Source organism: Hydractinia symbiolongicarpus, chromosome 10, assembly GCF_029227915.1.
Source record: "Hydractinia symbiolongicarpus strain clone_291-10 chromosome 10, HSymV2.1, whole genome shotgun sequence".
Lineage (NCBI taxonomy): Eukaryota > Metazoa > Cnidaria > Hydrozoa > Anthoathecata > Hydractiniidae > Hydractinia > Hydractinia symbiolongicarpus.
The window spans coordinates 14,924,460-14,943,190 of NC_079884.1; the positions used below are offsets into that span (position 1 = coordinate 14,924,460).

Genomic DNA, 18,731 nt, shown 5'->3' on the forward strand with positions numbered 1-18,731 from the left:
AATCTAAAATTATTCTGTATCATATGAACATGTCTTCTGAGGAAATTGAAAACAAATAAAAATTTTACTGCTTAATAGAACAAAAAGTACAAACCTGTTCCGATTCAGAGTCTTTGCTACTGCTTTTCTTTGCATCCGTTTCTTTAGCCATCTCTTCAGTTTTCACTGGTTCAGCATCTTTATGCCATGAGTCTGCATTTACAATCTTTTCATCAGCACTGGTAGCAGATATGATAACCTCATTTCTTTGTTTTAATGATGATTCTTCTTGAACAGGTTCTTTCTAAAATAAAAGTTCGGGATTGGAGGTCGAAATATTACCAGAAAAATATATATGACGAACAACCATGTATATGTTTCTTTAAAGTATTAACATACGTTCACATGAACATGCCATTTAAAGAGAATAAAAGTTTTAGTGCCTAATGCAGGATATAATCTTTCAACAGGAAAAAAATATCAAATAACTCTTTCCATCTCAAAGGAGCTTACGTAGTCTCAGGTTCGACATAAGGAAAGCTTTGGTCGTGATAAATATTCCAGAATAGAGTATTGATAAAAGTAGCTCTATGGCAATACAATTTTTTGACATTGTAAAATCCAGCATTATTAAATTGCATTGTAATTACACTGTAAAATCTAAAATTATTCTGTATCCTATGAACATGTCTTCTGAGGAAATTGAAAACAAATAAAAATTTTACTGCTTAATGGAACAAAAAGTACAAACCTGTTCCGATTCAGAGTCTTTGCTACTGCTTTTCTTTGCATCCGTTTCTTTAGCAATCTCTTCAGTTTTCACTGGTTCAGCATCTTTTTGCAATGAGTCTTCATTTACAATCTTCTTATCAGCACTGATAGCAGATATGATTACCTCATTTCTTTGTTTTAATGATGATTCTTCTTGAACAGGTTCTTCCTAAAATAAAAGTTCGGTATTGGAGGTCGAAATATTACCAGAAAAATATATATGACGAACAACCAAGTATATGTTTCTTTAAAGTATTAACATACGTTCACATGAACATGCCATTTAAAGAGAATAAAAGTTTTAGTGCCTAATGCAGGATATAATCTTTCAACAGGAAAAAAATATCAAATAACTCTTTCCATCTCAAAGGAGCTTACGTAGTCTCAGGTTCGACATAAGGAAAGCTTTGGTCGTGATAAATATTCCAGAATAGAGTATTGATAAAAGTAGCTCTATGGCAATACAATTTTTTGACATTGTAAAATCCAGCATTATTAAATTGCATTGTAATTACACTGTAAAATCTAAAATTATTCTGTATCATATGAACATGTCTTCTGAGGAAATTGAAAACAAATAAAAATTTTACTGCTTAATAGAACAAAAAGTACAAACCTGTTCCGATTCAGAGTCTTTGCTACTGCTTTTCTTTGCATCCGTTTCTTTAGCCATCTCTTCAGTTTTCACTGGTTCAGCATCTTTATGCCATGAGTCTGCATTTACAATCTTTTCATCAGCACTGGTAGCAGATATGACTACCTCATTTCTTTGGTTTCGTGATGATTCTTCCTTAACAGGTTCATTCTAAGATAAAAGTTTTAGTACCAAATGTAGAACATAATCTTTCAACGGGAAAAAATATCAAATAACTCTTGCCATCACAAAGAAGCTTAAGAAGTCTCAGGTTTCACACTAAGAAACAATTGTTCATTACAAACATTCCAGAAGTGATCCGAGTGTTAATGGATCAAAATCTACCATTATAACAATACAAATTCAACATCATTAACTGCATTGTAATTACACTGTAAAATCCAACTTTGTTCAGCATGCTATACAAATGTTTTCGGGAGAAAGTCGAAACTAGGGAAATAAAAGCATCATATCAATAGTTTTACCACACGGAAACAGATCACCCATTTAAAATCAAACAGATGAACAGTTCCATTATCTTAAACAACTTCTGGGTCACAACTGACAGGTAAAAATGTGTAAGCTTTTAAGAATATAATATCTGTTTTTACCTATCTGCTAAGTTTCACCCTCCTCTGTAAACTGATCGTGTATTTTAGCCTTAAGTCCATTGGACTGCCAGATCTGAACTTTCACTCAGACTATTTGGTTAGCCCCTGAACAACAGATTTCTTTCTTAAGTGAATTAAAAAATGTTTTGTCAATATGGTTATATTGACAAAACATTTTTTAATTCAAATGCCGTCCTTAGCTCTTTTTAGTTCAATCCCATTTATTATCACCATTTTTAATATTGTTTAATATTGTTTCACAAGTTTCAAAACATTACCAGAGGTTGACAAAGGTCTTTTTATGAGCCTAGTTTCCATGCGTAAAACCATTATTATTAATTCAGAAAGTGTTTATAGTCCATACAAAACTCTACAAAGCTCTATTTCTTTACTTGTAGTTAACTTTTCTATGGTTGTACATATTAGTATTTTAAGGTTTTGGGCGATCATTAAAAATAGATACTATATTTAATAAAGTTCATATAAGCTACTCTACAAAAAAATTTCATCTGCGAAGCCTGCTTGGTGTATAATCAAAAAAAGAACGAAATATTATACATGTATTGAAATGACTCAAGTCCATTTAAACTTGCTGAAAATAAATTCAAGTACAACAGATGTAAAAAATTACCACTTTAGTTACAACATTTGTTGTTGAATCAGCAATGGGCGACACTGCATCTTGCTCTGGCACTTCACCTAAAATACAAAGGATACATTCTAATAAAATTTAAGTTAATGATATCATTAATATAAATCAAAACTTTAAAATGTTTAAAAGTTTTGACCACACTTTGTAGGCATCAAAATGTCTATGTACTTAAGCAAAGGGGTAATAATAACAGTCCATTTTTTATATGATTGCCTATCAGATTAAAGAAATCCAAAGGTGAGAAGATGCTGGGTATAAATTATACAGCTTAAAAAGTTGTTTAAGGAGTCTTAATAAAAATTTTTAAAACATTTTTTATTTTAAAATTCCAAATGTTTCCAATCAGAGATTTTTAGATATAAATTTTTTTTTTTATATCTTTATTTACAAATTACTTTGCAGGAAAATGCTGCGAGAATTATAGCAAATGTTAAAAATTTTCTGTCATCACTAATTAATAATGGATATGCATTCAAACCAAATTCATCCAGAAGTAAATTAATTAACTTAAAAAAATTGGCACTCATTCTTTTGTTTCTGACCTTTTAAATCTTTGCTAAAAAGCCTTATAATTTGGAATCTGGTTTTTTTCCTAGCTATTTTATAATAATTATTATTTTAGGCCTATATATTTGGTTCATTAAATTTTTACCTCCATCCAGCCAAAGTAACAGGTTAAAACTACATTTTTTTCTGGCAGCTTTCTTTTCTTACCTTATTTTCCAATGCAGGAAAAAGCTTTGACATGGACAATTAAAGTTTTACACCTACTAGATTTTTTGATGAATGTGCTAAACTTATTTTTGTTTACTTTTTTGCTAGGCTAAAGCTTTTTTCTACAGGTTAAACATTGATATTATCTTATACATTAATGCCTCTGCATGAGCGGCACAAAAATCATCAATCACGTTTTTACGGCTCATGATTTTGCTCTTGCAAAATGGGAGTTTAGTTTATGTCAAAGCCTTATGGGGCTATAATGGTTAAACATAATACCCTTTTATCCGGGGTAGGTTATCAACAAAAAGAGAAATTTTGTACTCATTTTCTTCAAATTAATCATTAAAGAGTTATTTTAAGCAAAGCATGCCAATGTTTACTAATCACAAGGTAAGTTCAAAGTTTGTTACTTCTTCTTTAGCTTCCATTTTTATGTTCTGGAACTGAGGTTGCTACTTTTATAAAAAAATCTATCGCATTGGAATACAAAATTTTAAAAACACGAACTGTCCGGTTTAAAGAGTTGGTGTTGTTAGTTTTTTATAAAGAAGAGAAGACTTTTATCCAGAGAACGCTAGCTAGCTACCTACTGAGGAAGCTAAAAAAAGCAGCATGTTGTTTAGAGTATCTGGTAGAGAGATGAATTCACATGTGTTACGAATTTTTAGCTGTTTCAACTTTCAGATCTCAACTTTCCCTTAAAGGGATCCTGTGGTAAGTTAGACTTGATGGAAAGATTTTTATGAAAGATTCCCAATGACATATCCACTTTGTTTATATTGCTGTAAATATTCAAAAAGCTCTTTTTAAATATTTATTTTTCTTCTCACTCGACCACCATTTTCGACCTCTTTCTTAGTTAAAAATTTTTAAACTAACTCCAGTTTGCATGTGACCAAATTCCTAAATTGATCTCTGTACGAATTCATTTTGGTTTTTGTTTTAAAAATATTTTAACATGATATACTAGCTTAGCTAGTGATAAAATGAAATTTGTAAAATTTACTGATCTATAGTCGTCGATATTATGCTCAAATGAGTATTTACAACTTCATTCCCAGGGTTTTATTATATAAAACAAAGAATCAAATAATCCTTCGGGAAGAGGTCTCCTACGTTACTGAGTAGATGATATATGGATTAAACCCCTCCTAAATTAATTTTTCTTTTTACTGCAGAAAAGTATATTTATAATAAAAAAAGCAATAAAATAATAGGCAATAAATATTAAAATTAATTGCAGAACAAACAGAATTTAATTAAATAAATGACGGGGTGTTTTAATGATGCACTTGAAAATTATATTTCGCTAACAGTTTAATGTTCATGCATTGCTGTAGGAGGCAACTGCACTAAAATTTGGGAAAAACAATTACTTTTTTTCATTGTTATATCATTGGGGTCTTTTTTGGGCGTGTGATTGCATAAGTCCTAGAAACTTCTTATGTGCGATTTTAACATGGCAAGTAATTACTGATGCGTGGGTATGTTTTGAAAATTTGTCAGTCATTATTTCGTCAAATACAGAGTGCCTCTCTAAAAAGTCTGTTGCTAACTTTAATTTGCCTTCGAAAATAAATCCTTTTGAAATAAAACTCATACACAACCTGTGTCACAAATAGAAAGTGCTTTGAAATAAAAATCATGCACATTTAATTTATTGTTTAATTGTATAGCTATTTGAGAACATATGTTTTCTTTATGCATATTTTTATAAGAATATATTCTGAAAAAAAGGTTAGCAGTTAAGAATATCCTAAAAATATGTTCAATCTGGCTTGTTTGTTCTAAATATGAAAACTTGGATATTGCACATAATTTAATTAGAAGTTTACTACTTTACTTAGTTTACTTATTGCATATCAAGTAAACTGAACTTCTTTACATGTAGCAGAATTTGCCATTAGCTATAGCAAACTATGCAGGCTTTATTTTATTATCCTATTATATTAAGGTATTTATATTTTCAGGTCATAATCATGCTAAGAATATATTAAGAATAATCAGGATAGTTGTCAAAAAGTTGAGAATATTGAGGCTGAAACGAAAAACACTATTCTTATATAAAAAAGCGTATTTCCTTTTTCCTAATGAAGAATTTATATAAACTGTAAACAGTAATTTTTCCGTTGTTACTGTTTTTAACACTACAGCGTGGGGTGATTCCGTGTTGTTGTCATTATTATAACATAACAAAAATCTAAACAAACTGAAATTAATGTTTACATCTGTTACGTCACGTTATTAAATTCGAAAACACTGCATTGTTGTCAGCCATCGCCCATTTGCACTGTTTTCTTGAAACAGTAAAAAGTTGACAATGATCTGAACTGTGATGCTCTGACTGACTATATTACGTTGCTACAGCTTTTGTTTATCTCTGTGTCCTATGAAAATATTTGTACAAAATTAGTGCACCATTTTTTTTTGTTTGTTTTTTATTTAGGTAAGTAGGTATATATTTTTCGCCATTATATAAATATTACAGGTTAAGATTTATTTGAATATTTACAAACATGGCCAGAGCAAGTTGCCTTATCACCAAGCTCCGTTTTTTAAGTAAAAAGAAAGAGAGTGGGAATAATGATATAATATAGTAAAAAAATATTCTAACTATATTAACTAAAAAATGACTAGTATAAGCTACAAAGTCTATAGGGTGTATATCTAAAAAAAATTTACATTTTAATAAAATTTTTGGTACTTTATAACTATTTTTTGAAAATGTGTTGTATCTAAATTGAGTAGTACACAATTTTGGTGTTGCGTTTTGCTTCATCTTATACATAAACGGTAGAACTTGATGTATATTTAATTGATAGACATTTAAAGCCCTAATTTAAAGAAATTACTCTGTGTTGGTACAATCTGTCTTAACCAAAATTTATGCAACAAACACATGCTTCTGTTTATTATATATTTTTTTTAATTTATTTACATCATTACTTGCCCAACATGTTTACAATAATGACAACAACTGTGTTTTAAAGAAAAATAAGCAATGAAGATTTAATTATCATTTGGCCTAATATAATATACGTTTTTAGATGTTTTATTCTCAAGAATATGTATGTGTTTATTCCATGTTCATGATTCATCTAAAATTACTCCAAGGAATTTTATTGTTTTTTCTTACTTTATGTGTACGTCATTTATTTTAAGGAAAGGTAGTTGGAGTGGAATATCCTCAGTTTTAAACAGTTATAGAATAATACATATTCAGTTTTACTTATATTGAGTGGGAGTGTATTTGCTCCGTTTATTTGCTTCGTTTATGCGCGCAAGTTCTTGATTAAGAGATCTTTAATGTTATTATGGGAGTAAAAAAGATTAGGTTCGCCATCAAAGAGAATAAATTTTGGAAGAATTGTGTAAGTCGTTTATGTAAATCAAAAATAGTAACGGTCCGAGAATGGATCCTTGTGGAACACCACATTTTATTAGTTAATAGGGCGTTGTTATATCCTCGTATGCTATGCATTGTTTTCGGTTGGTCAAGTAATATGTAAACCATTAAGATTGTTGGCTCGCATACAGAAGATTTTAGTTTAGATAAAAGAATATTATGAATTACAGTATCAAAAGCTTTTGGGAGATCAATGAATACCCCTAGTGTAAACAACCTTTGATTAAAGGATTCTGATAATTCACTTATCAATTCCATGACATTTTTTTGCACTAGATGGCAGTAGAAACAGTTATACATTATTCCGTCAAGAATTTTTGAAAAAGATGGCAATACTGAAATTTACTAACCCGCATAAAAGAGCATATAAGGTCAACAAGTCCTGTTGGTAGTCACTTTAAATCATGCAACATCGCACTCACAATGGATGACGTTTATTATACTTGTTTCATCAAGCAGATCGTCTCATTATGTAATGGTGTTGGAATCGTTATATATTCGTGAAATTAAACCAACTTTGAACACAAAGGACAAATATAAAAGTCATACATTACTTACTAAAATATAATGAACGACGTCTTCAGGGATGTTAGCCATGGCTTATTATAATTGAATTTCCACGCCCCAAGGCGTAGGAAATTCTTTAAAACCGTCGTTTTTTTCTTTTGGAGCATTTTTTGAGAAAAAATCGACCCTGGGATTTCACGTTCCTCTGAGAGGAGGATATTAATGGTATAACTGACTAACTAACTAACCCTGTCCCAAAAGGTCAATTGCAACGTCACAGATTTAAACTTCGTACCCAAGCTCCCTAAGTACTGGGAAGTCCTCTAAATGACGTTTCAGGCTAAAATTGGTATTTGTTTTCAACAAAATTTGGCAAAGTTAACAAAAAAAGTATACTGCACATAATGGTGAAATCATAATTTTGATTTTTGTCACCTAAATGTCATTTTAGGCCAAAATTGGTCCAAAAATTAAAAATACTTCATTTTTGACAAAATTTGGCATAGTTAACAAAAAAAGTATGCTGAACATAACGGTGAAATCATAATTTTGATTTTTGTCACCTAAATCTCATTTTAGGCCAGAATAGGTACAAAAATTAAAACTACTTTATTTTCAATGAAATTTGGCAAAGTTAACAAAAAAGTATGCTGAACATAATGGTGACATCAAAATTTTGATTTTTGTCAGCTAAATGCCATTTTAGGCCAAAATTAGTCCAAAAATTAAAACCACTTTATTTTCAGCCGGATTTGGCACAGTTAACAAATATAGTATGCTGAACATGATGATGATACAAAAGTTTTATTGAAGATATTATTTCGGTTTGTCTGTTCAGTGTTCATATTACTGTGGAAAGTTTATTATTTCTTCAACATGATAGTTTAGTAGGCGACGTTTCGGGAGATGCTTCTCCCATCATCGGGCAAAGTAAAATGATGTTGAGCATGTATTTATATAACTGCAGAGGATCGAAATTCATAAAAATTAACCAATCAGAAACGAGCTGATAATTACAGTTAATTACGGTAATTAACATTTTCGGACCTAGATGTAGGTAACTACTTCTTCTGTAGGGCTGGTAACCAAATCTCAGGAAGTTGATACGAGATGCTGTTTATGTGTTTGTTACGTGCTACACTGTTGATGGTTTCTTTAATCTTCCTGGTCGTTGTTCTGGATTCTCTGTCAATGATTTTCTTCTCATCCGAATTAAACTGATGACTTCTGCTCCAGCTGTGGTTCGCAGGGCTTCTTGTTGGTGTGCATATATTTTTTAATAAAACTGTTTTTAAACTATTATTAATTTGTTTTATACAGAAAGAATCTGATGATGAGTTACAAAAACTCGAAATATATTATTCTATAAAATTGCGTTGGTCTTAAAATTTCCCGAATAAATAATTACGCCACAATGTTTTTACCTTTCAAAATACTGAAATAGGTCTATAATTAGTGACATTGGAGTTTTTCTAGATTTAAATACTGTTATCACATCAGCATTTTTCAGTTGGCCTGGAAGCTGTTTATACTTTCAAACAAGACTAAAGACATAAAATAGACATGGTTCAATAATGTCATAGACTCTTTATACAATATTTACACTAATGTAGACCCTGCGCTTTTGTTTGGTTGTAATGATCTGAAAGCACTCCGCATTTCCTCTCAGATAAGTTCAGATTCATTCATTAAATTATTGCAAGTATCTAAGTAGGAGCTGTGGCTTTTTGTACAAGATGGAATTTTGACAGCTAGCTTTTGTTCAACATTGATAAAAAAATTATTGAATTGTTAGCAATTTTAATGATAAGATGCTTTGAAATTTCTCAATGTTGTCTTTGGTAATATAGGGCGTAATTATTTTTTTAATTACGCTCTAGGTTTTTTTAGAAATCCCTATTGATTTTGGTATTTGATCTGCATAATAAATCGTTTTGCTAACTTTTTAAGTTTTTCAGAAATACTTTTTTTCTTTTTTTTTTCTTTCATTTTTTTTCATTTGAATAAGTTCTTTTCTTTAAAAATGCTTCATTAAGTAACTGCATTTTTTGTAGATGATTTAATAAGTCCTTTAGTAATCCCTGGGTTTTCTAAAGTACTTGTGTTTATACTTACCTTTTTCTTAGGAAATGAGATCTGATAAAGATTAATAAATATACACAGAAAAACATACATAGTATGCACCATTTATATTCTCAAGTACACTAACCAGCTCCAAGTCGGCGACTGAAAGAGATTGTCAAAACTTTTTTATGAAACTTTCAGTGATCTTTTATTTAAAAATTGTTGGGGTAGATAAAATGTTAGTGAGAAACTTGTAAAAAAGTAAGAATGGTTGGGAAATGATTAGACACATCCTGAAATCTGTGTGTATACCCACTAAATTTTGCAAAAGTCTCTGATCACCGCTTCAAGCTGAACACAATGAAAGAAACAGCATCACAAACTTCTGACAAAAATGGTAACAGGCTATTCATATCGTTATTAAAATCTGTAACTATTCGCCTCCCTAGTTAACTAATTTTGTATTTTTTGTATAAACGTCTGCGGAAGAGGCAGTATGCAATAGACAGAATAACCTTCAATTTATGTGTTGCAAATTGTGTGATTTGAAATTTTTGGGCAAAAAATAGAAATAATTGAAGTTTGTAATTTTACATTTTGTGATCAACTTTTGTTATGGAGGACAATATATGTAATATTACTAAAAAAATATTTTTGTATAACTAGATTTTACACTCTGTAAGCTATTTTTTTATAAACATTTATGGGAGAGATTGGTACGAGCCCACAATAATGCAATTTATAAAAACTAGCAAGACCCAGAGTCAAAAGTTAGATGCAGCATTACAGAATAAATGTCCTGGTTTCATGGTTTGTTATTCCTTTTTTAGTGAAAAAAGTTCTCTCCCACATAAGACAAGCAGTCAACATCTATCTGAAACATCAAAAACTCCATTAGTAAAATCATAGTAGTCCTATCGTCATTATTGGGTCCCATGGCCTGATTTTGTGAATATCATCAATGCAATAACTTGAGTACAAATAGGATTATTAACTTGAAAGTATTTATGGGATGTAAAGGAATTAGCATAAAAAATAGCTTTGTATTAGTTATACTTCCCTGGTTTCAGAATTCAGAATTTTTGAGAAAATAATGGACTTTGATCAAATAAAAAAATATAACAAAATGATTTTTTAAAACCCTGTGCATTTGCTAAGACATTTTCAGACCAAATCAGCTGGTCACTATCTTCTTTGGTCAAATTAAAGGGGCTACAAAAATCTCCGTCATGAACGTTACTCTCCATCCTCGCAAATTCTGAATGAAGGTGTGTAATAATTAGACAATTTAAAAAAATTACATGCACTTTATGACTATATGAACACCCTAATTATAAATAATTACTTTTCTAAGATAGTTCAAAAAAGTTTTAAGGTTATTTAATTAGAAGGCTTGACTTTTAATAGCATGGTAAGTGCTTAGATGAAATAAATTATTGATGTCAAATTAATTACGGAAATTTCCTCACATGTCTCATGAGATGTTTAAGATTATTTTAGTTGTTGCTTTATTTCACTGTTATTATCTTGACTTCTGTGTAATTCACTAAATTAAAAAATCAACAGCCTGTTTTGTAGCCTTTCAAAGCTGGGTTTAGCTTTAAAAGGCTACAAAACAGGCTGTTGATTCCATGATTCCATGACACAATATAAATAGGGCAGCCCTGTAAACTCACATTGGCATTCGGCATTGATTCAAGGACAGCTTTTTTATGCCACCCTATTTGTACCAAGGTTGGCATGGCAAGAAAATTTCCTTATGACATTTGTTATAGACAAAGGAGAACCACTTCACTCCATGTTAATCTGTTATGTAAAATCTTGGTTGTGTAATCTTTAATTGTAATTAGAAATACTATCCGGTGTCAATATAATAGACTTTTTGTGCTCATATTTTGGTGACTCATAAATAATATATTTACGAGTGTTTAAATGCACACATAAATATCCTTCCTACATTTGTTGTTATTGCCCTAGTTAGTGTACCATCTTACATAGGTTGCCTTTCTGGTCAGCAGTCTACTAGTATTTTAGCTGCAGTTGCCTCATGGTTTTCCTTTTCAGTTCTAGCAGTTTTTGTTCCTCCTCCCTCCCTGCGGCAGTCCTATCTATCTCTATGTTTTTACACATTTTACGTTGTGGCTTATGCTATTTTCTTCACATGTTTTTACCTTGATGCTTAATATTATATAATGTGTTCTACTTTTGTATTTGTATATATTTTCAGCTATTACTATATATATTTTGTAATTTTGTCTTATCTACAGCAATAGAACTGCACTCTACAAATATGGTTTTTTTGTGTGAGTTTAATTCCCTAAACATTTATAACTCTTGAGCATGGTTTTTTAAACTGCGATTTTTTCAGGGATGGTAAAATGAAAGTTTATTTGTTCATACATCACTAAAAAGCATTTTTAAATACCTATCAAATGGTGTAAACATAATTTGAAATATTTTAACTTGTACAGAGACATTTTGAAACACACCCTGGCTTTAAAAAAGTGACTTCATTTACAAAACTTACTTCGTTTCCAACTCTCATTGGCTGTTCTTTAAAATGTATGTAAAAAAGATTTTTTAAATATTTTCCACAAATTCCCCCTTTTTGATTTATTTTACTTTTTTCAAAAAAGCCAATTTTTAACTCAAACTTTCGTTTTGAAGAACAAAAATGACAACTATGACAATGATAATAACAACACAAAGATGGCGACAAAAATGATGACAATAACAACGACGGCGAAAAAGACTTACAAAAGATTTTAAGAGTATTATAAGAATATGAAATGGTGGTTTAAAAAACTTTCGTCTTAAAGGTGTACAATTTAGAGAATCGTCTTACCTTTTTCGTCTATCTTTCAAATGAGAGAAATTTATTTTATTAAACTTAGTTAACTAGGCTATAAAAGAACCAATGCATAACATGTTGATATTAATATGTTGTCTCCATAATATAGACTGTAAACAATAGTAAATGTTCTTAGTGGGGCCTCAAGTGGTTGTGCAGTTGTGTTGATATCCAGTTGTGTTGTTGTGTTACAGATCAAGTTGTGTTGTTGTGTTCCTGCTGGTTGTGTTTGTGATACCGCTGAGTAATCAAGTGAGACAATCAAAGTAAGTCATTATTGTTACTTAACAAATGGTAGCAGAGGAATAATGGCTTCAAGAAAAGATTACAAGGCCCCGCCAACGTTAAGTGTGGACATTTCATATGAAAACTGGAAAAAGGAGATAAAAATTTGGCAAATTTTTACAAATGTTGATAAAAATAAACAGGCTGCTGCTATTTTTCTTACACTTGAAGGTAAAGTTAGAGATGCAGTTCTTGAAATGAACATTGAGACTCTTAATGCAGATAATGGTGTTGATAAAGTAATAGAAACTCTTGACAGCTTATTTAAAAAAGACACGTTACAATTAGCTTTTACTAACTATGATAATTTTGCAAAATTTTGCAAAACTGAAGAAATGACAATGAAACAATATGTAATTGAGTTTGAACGCTTACACAACAAAGCTAAGCAATATGGCATGGAATTACCAGATGGAATTTTAGCATATAAACTTTTGGTAAATGCAAGACTACCTGAGCAACAAGAACGACTGGTAAAAGCAACTATTACTGAACTCACATTTTCCGGAATGAAAAATCAACTGAAGAGGATCTTTGGTGATATAGTTAAACAAGATAGAGTCAATGTAAATGATATTAAGTTAGAACCGACTTATCATGGCAGTCATCAGTATTTTAGAGGAAGAGGAAGATACTTTTGAGGTGCGACCAACTACACAAGACCTACTGCTGACAGAAATAGTAAAGATAATTGTCAAAGAAATCCTGTGGATATGAATGGAGAAGTATCGAGATGTAACATTTGTGGATCTTTTTCACGGTAGTCGAACTACATTTTGCTTTCTGCCGTAAAAAACAGTGGCTGTCGAAGTGCGGACTTTTGGACCCTCCCAAAACAAAAGAATTATGACGTCAAGAAGAATCTTGCTGAAGTGTGGACTTTTGGATTCTTTTAAAACAAAAGAATTTGTGACTTCAAGAAGAATCTGGCCAAAGTCGTTGAAATTTACGGTAAAAGAAAGATTGATATTAGGGGATGGGTGCGTGGAAATAAGTTACTCTTCCTATTGTTATTGCCTTGCGGTAGCCAGTCTGTTTGATAGGTTCGACCAACTTCGGCGAGCTGCAATTCCGACGTTTCCTTCCGGTGCAACATCTTCACTGAAATAAGGATAAGGAATCGTTTTATATTAACTTCCAGCAAGTTTTAAATATGATTGTGGAATGAAAATTGAGCAATGTTGCTAAGAAGAAAGATTACTGGAAAACATTTATTCTCTGTGTCGCCTGTGATAGCAGAAGAAAAGCAGTTTGGCAGAAAAGCAGGCTTTAAGTTAACAAAAATCATAGCATCAACTCAATGACTACGCTTTCAGGTACATCTGTTTACTTTTAATTCCATTGATCTTAGAGTAAGATACACAATTGCTTTTTATTGCTGTCAAAAGAGCTTTGTGTTGTCTTTGGTTTCTTTTTTATTTAAGTAACAAGACATTTTATAACAACACAATAAATCGAATAGCTAGCCAGCTGGTTTTTTTGTAGCTGGTAAAGGTGTAATGTATAACAATTTGTTGACTTCAATACAACTTTGTATGTTAACTTTTGTAGATTTAATACTTCTGGCAATAGACACTTTCCAAACGATTTTTCCATGCCACAAGGCCAATGAAGAGAACACTAGTTTTGGGAGGAAGTCTTTGACAAGACTTGATGTTTTAGTTTAAAATCTCCAACGTCATATCGAAATAATTCCTGAAAATGGTGCTAATTATATACAATTCGAATAAGGAAAAGGCATGGTTTTATTTAATGGGTGAAATGGCAAAAGTTTTTGACATTTTCACTAAAGAAGTTGTCATGCTAATAGGCATGGAAAATGTTTGTGGTTCTACCAACATGGTGAAAATGACTTAGCATTTATACTTATTACAACCCTATCCATATGGACACAAAATTGTGTATATAATAATGTTAGTTAACAATATCTGTTTTTGAATGATTTTGTATTGTTAAAAATTTCAAGTATTTATAGTAATTATGGCATATCAGTTACAGGGTATTTTCAAGTTTGATTCAACTTTTAAAAAGTGTTAGCCTGAAACGGTTACCAATAAATAAAAGCGGTGTTAAAAGCACTATTAGGCTAATAGGGCTAAATATTTTTTGATTGAATGTTGTGCTAAATTAGTGTTCATTCTTTCATTTTTGTAGGTTGTTGTGTTGTAAGTTTGTTTTTAATTGCTGCTTAAAAATCCAAATTTTAAGTAGCTACCTTTACCTGTACAAAATCTTGATGTAATTTTGCCATTTTTTATTTTATTGTATTTATCTGTTGTTCTGTATGTTGTTGTTGCTATGATCTAATAATACAAATAAAGTGTAGGAGAACTGTTTTGTATATATACCTGTAAATTGTATATAGTTTGTTATATTTATATCTCAGTGTTCCCTGTCCTGCAAACATGGCATTTGTGTATTTTTTTTGCAGTGAGTCAGCCATGTTTGTTTTGCTGTTCTGTCCTGTACTTTCCCCTGACCACCTGGGCTCTAGTCAAGACTCTCCTTTAGCTGTAGGATGGAGAGTCCAGGTATGGTCAGTGGGTGTGTTAGCTTGTATCAGTAGGCAAGAGACATGTAACAAGTGAGGAGTTATATAATATATTCAACAACATACACAAGTGTTCTTGTCTGTCCAACGCCTTACAACAAAAGCCTATTTACATATGCATCATAGGCCTCCTTTTTCATGTTATATATTAAATGTTTTGAATAGATTAAATGTAAAAAGTTTTATTAGTAAGTCGATTAAGCCCGTGGAAAAATCCACTGAGGCAGGATAAAATTAAAAAGAAAGCGTCATTTAAATTTTGATGATGTCAACAATCCATCCACAAAAAAAATTATAACCCTGTTTTCACGTTGCCTCTATTGTGTGTAGATTAAACTGCTGGTCAAGAAAATATATATGATCATGTGCTTTTGAGGAGCGGTTAATCAGATATAAGGGTTTAAAAATTTTGCTGACGTCAACAATGGCCCTTCAGAACCCAAAAGTTTTTTTTTCGAAATTTGTATACCTGTTGCCTTCATTGTATAAATCTTGAAACGCTGGTCAAGAAAATGTACAGGATCATGTACTTTTGACAAACAGTTGCAGAGATATTAGGGATTCAAGGTTTTTTGCTGACGTCATCAACCCAGGGTTAGGAAACTTGCCCAAATTGGGTAAGTTTGGTCCCAACTGTAATGGCTTCATTAGTTTAATATAAGATATTGACGTTAAAGTAGTGTTATTGACGTCGCGTCGCAACGTCAGAAAATTGGTGACATCAAAGTAAAATGAACACATCCACTTTGCCTGTTATAGACAGACAGACAGACAGACAGACAGACAGACAGACAGACAGACAGACAGACAGACAGACAGACAGACAGACACACAGACAGACACACAGACAGACAGACACACAGACAGACAGACACACAGACACACAGTCTCTGTATTACTATAGAGATACCGTTTTGCATTACCGAATTATAAGAATTATGTACGTCTTTTTTACTGAATCTAGCTTCTGAGAATTTATAGCCTCAATAACCAGGCGTAGATACTAAAAGTAGGAACCAACAGTAACCAGCAGTATTTTGAAGTAACCACCAGAGAACCACCAGTATTATGAAGTAACCACAAGAGAACGAGCAGTTATTATTAATTTACTCCGGATGAGGCAGCAACAGCAACGCAAAGTTGTTGTGATTTTTAAGCACAACACTGACCTTAAACTACCAAATATAAATAAAAGAGAACCTACTTATGGAGCTAAACACAGTTTAGCTCATGTTAATTGCAGTTCCCAATACTTGATAGTTGCTATGCAGATGCATCATTAAGGGTAGACAAGGTTGTCTTGCTCACCCAAGGCATCTTTATCCCAATTAAGCAAATCAAAGCTATGTGTCATAACTTGAAGCAACTTTCTTGTTGTTGATACTTTAGAGTTGGGGACTAAAGGTTTGGGTATAGTATGTCCATATTAGGAGGTTCTAAGTTAGCCAATCAACAATCCAGGGGCCCTATAAATAGGAGGGAGTCACTCTGATTTAGCTTCTCACCAGTAGTAGTAATAACTTCCTTAACTGAAATAATTTTAAGCTAGCTCCACGTTTTCAAGAAGCATTTATCACTGCAACCTACTAATATCATCAACTCCATCTTTTGGCTTCAATTACTATAGCTAATGGCAGCGCATCCAATGACAACCAATGACTCTAGCAAATTTTGGATCATGTACCTCTGGTATCAGGAGAAACCTTCAGATATTTCTTCAGGACAGATATTGCATGTAGCCAGGTCGGTTTGTTTCATTTTATATATTATATCATGTTAGGAGCCAAGAAACTGTCACTTTTTAACCACCCTAGAGCCATTATGGCTTTTATACAAGTAATGCCAACCTTGTAGCCAGGTTGCCATTATGATAACTCGTTATGTTATGTATAGTGTTGTTTATGTTCATTCACCGCGATAGACGATCATGATAGGATCCTGCTTCAACCTGTATATAGTAAATTGTATCTGCGTGAAAATTTGGCCTCATGTTTTCCCTTTTTAATCTTATAATAGACTATACTTAGCTAGCCAGAAAAACTTCTTTTTTCCACATTCAGAAAAATATTTGCAGGCTTGTTTTCGCAAGTTATTGGTGAATATAATTGTTTTTGGGGCAATATTCAGGCTATAAATTTGGAGAAACTATATTCTGTAAAAGACATGCAAAAGGGTATCTATTACTAATAAAACTTTTGATATTTATTCTATTTGAAAAATTTAATCACATCAAAAAGGAGAAAGATAGAGAAATAAGCAACAACAACAACACAAACTGCATTGTAAATAGGCTTTATTTGTATTATTAGATCATAGTACACCATAAACAACAACAGATAAATAAAATGAAAATAGCAAAATTATATCATGATTTTGCACAAGTAAAGACCGCTATATAAAATTTGGTTTTTACGCAGCAATAGCTAATTAAAAACAGCACAACCTGCCACAACAATTGAATGACCACTGATTTAGCACAGCATTCAGTCAAAAATATGTAGCCCTTATTGGCTAAGACTCTAAAATGTTGAATCAAACTTGGAAATACCTAGCTGTTATGCGGTAAACACTAACTACTTGAAATTTTTAACAAAACAAATCATTTAAAAACAGATATCGTTAACTACATTTACACATTTTGTGTCAATCAGGATAGCGCTGTATATGTATATATGCTAAGTCATTTCGTTATGTTGGTAGAACCACAAACATTTTCCATGCCTGTCAGCATAACTTCTTTAGTGAAATGTGAAAGACTTTCGTCATTTCACCCATTAATTAAAACCATGCCTTTTTCCTAATTTTATAATTAACATCGTTCCCAGGAATTATCTCGATATAAGATTAGAGCTTTTAAACCAATCATCATCAAGTCTTGTCGAAGTCATTCTCTCAAAGCTAGTCACGACTAGTGTTCTCGTCTGTGGCCTTGTGGCATTTTAAGAAATCGTTTAAAAAGTGTTTATTGCCAGAAGCTTTGAATCTACGAAGCAAACATACAAGTTGTTATGCAGCTATTCGATTTATTGTATTGCTATCAAATGTCTTGTTACTTGTGGTTATATACCCCAAGACAACACAAGAACTTTGAGTTTGAGACAGGCCTTTTTAAAATTGTTGAAAGTGAAACTATAAACAGTTTCATGCTCAAACTTGCTAGCACAGCAATAGAAAGCTTAAGAATCAATGGAATTAAAAGTAAACAGATGTACCTGAAAACGTTGTCATTATAAAGTTAATGCTATAATTTTGTTAACTCAAAAGTCTGTTTATTTTGCCAAACTGCTTTCTTCTGCAATCCCAGGCGTCACAGAGAATGTTTTCCAGTCATGTTTTTTTTTAGCAACATTGCTCAATTTCATTCCGGCCTTCCATTTACTTGCTGCAAGTCAATACAAAACTCTCTTAGCCTTTAGACATGTTGAATCCTACCCTATCCAACCGACCGGCTACCGGGAGGCAATAACAATAGGTAGAGTAAATTAATTTCAATCTTTCTTTACTGTAAATTTCCACGACTTCCGCGGGATTCTTCTTGACGTCACATATTCTTTGTTTTACAAGAGTCCAAAAGTCCACACTTTGGCGCGATTCTTCTTGGCGTCAAAATTATTTGTTTGTTTAAGAGGGTCAAAGGTCCACACTTCGGCTGCCGCCGGGGTCGACTATTTTACGGCAGAAAACAAGGAATCGCGCAACA

The 18,731-nt window shown here is 31.9% G+C and overlaps 1 protein-coding gene across 5 annotated transcripts in view; it reads right to left on the reverse strand.

Annotated features, from left to right (window-relative positions):
* The window catches only part of LOC130613201 (E3 ubiquitin-protein ligase rnf213-alpha-like), a 188,388-nt gene that overhangs the window by 136,735 nt on the left and 32,922 nt on the right, over positions 1–18,731 (reverse strand). For all 5 annotated transcript variants that reach the window (XM_057434530.1, XM_057434532.1, XM_057434533.1 and 2 more), the window contains exons 2-5: positions 2,627–2,694; positions 1,367–1,555; positions 731–919; positions 95–283 (exon numbers count right to left, since the gene is read on the reverse strand). In XM_057434530.1, coding sequence (XP_057290513.1) covers positions 95–283; positions 731–919; positions 1,367–1,555; positions 2,627–2,694 — 635 coding nt within the window. The remainder of the gene's footprint in view (positions 1–94; positions 284–730; positions 920–1,366; positions 1,556–2,626; positions 2,695–18,731) is intronic.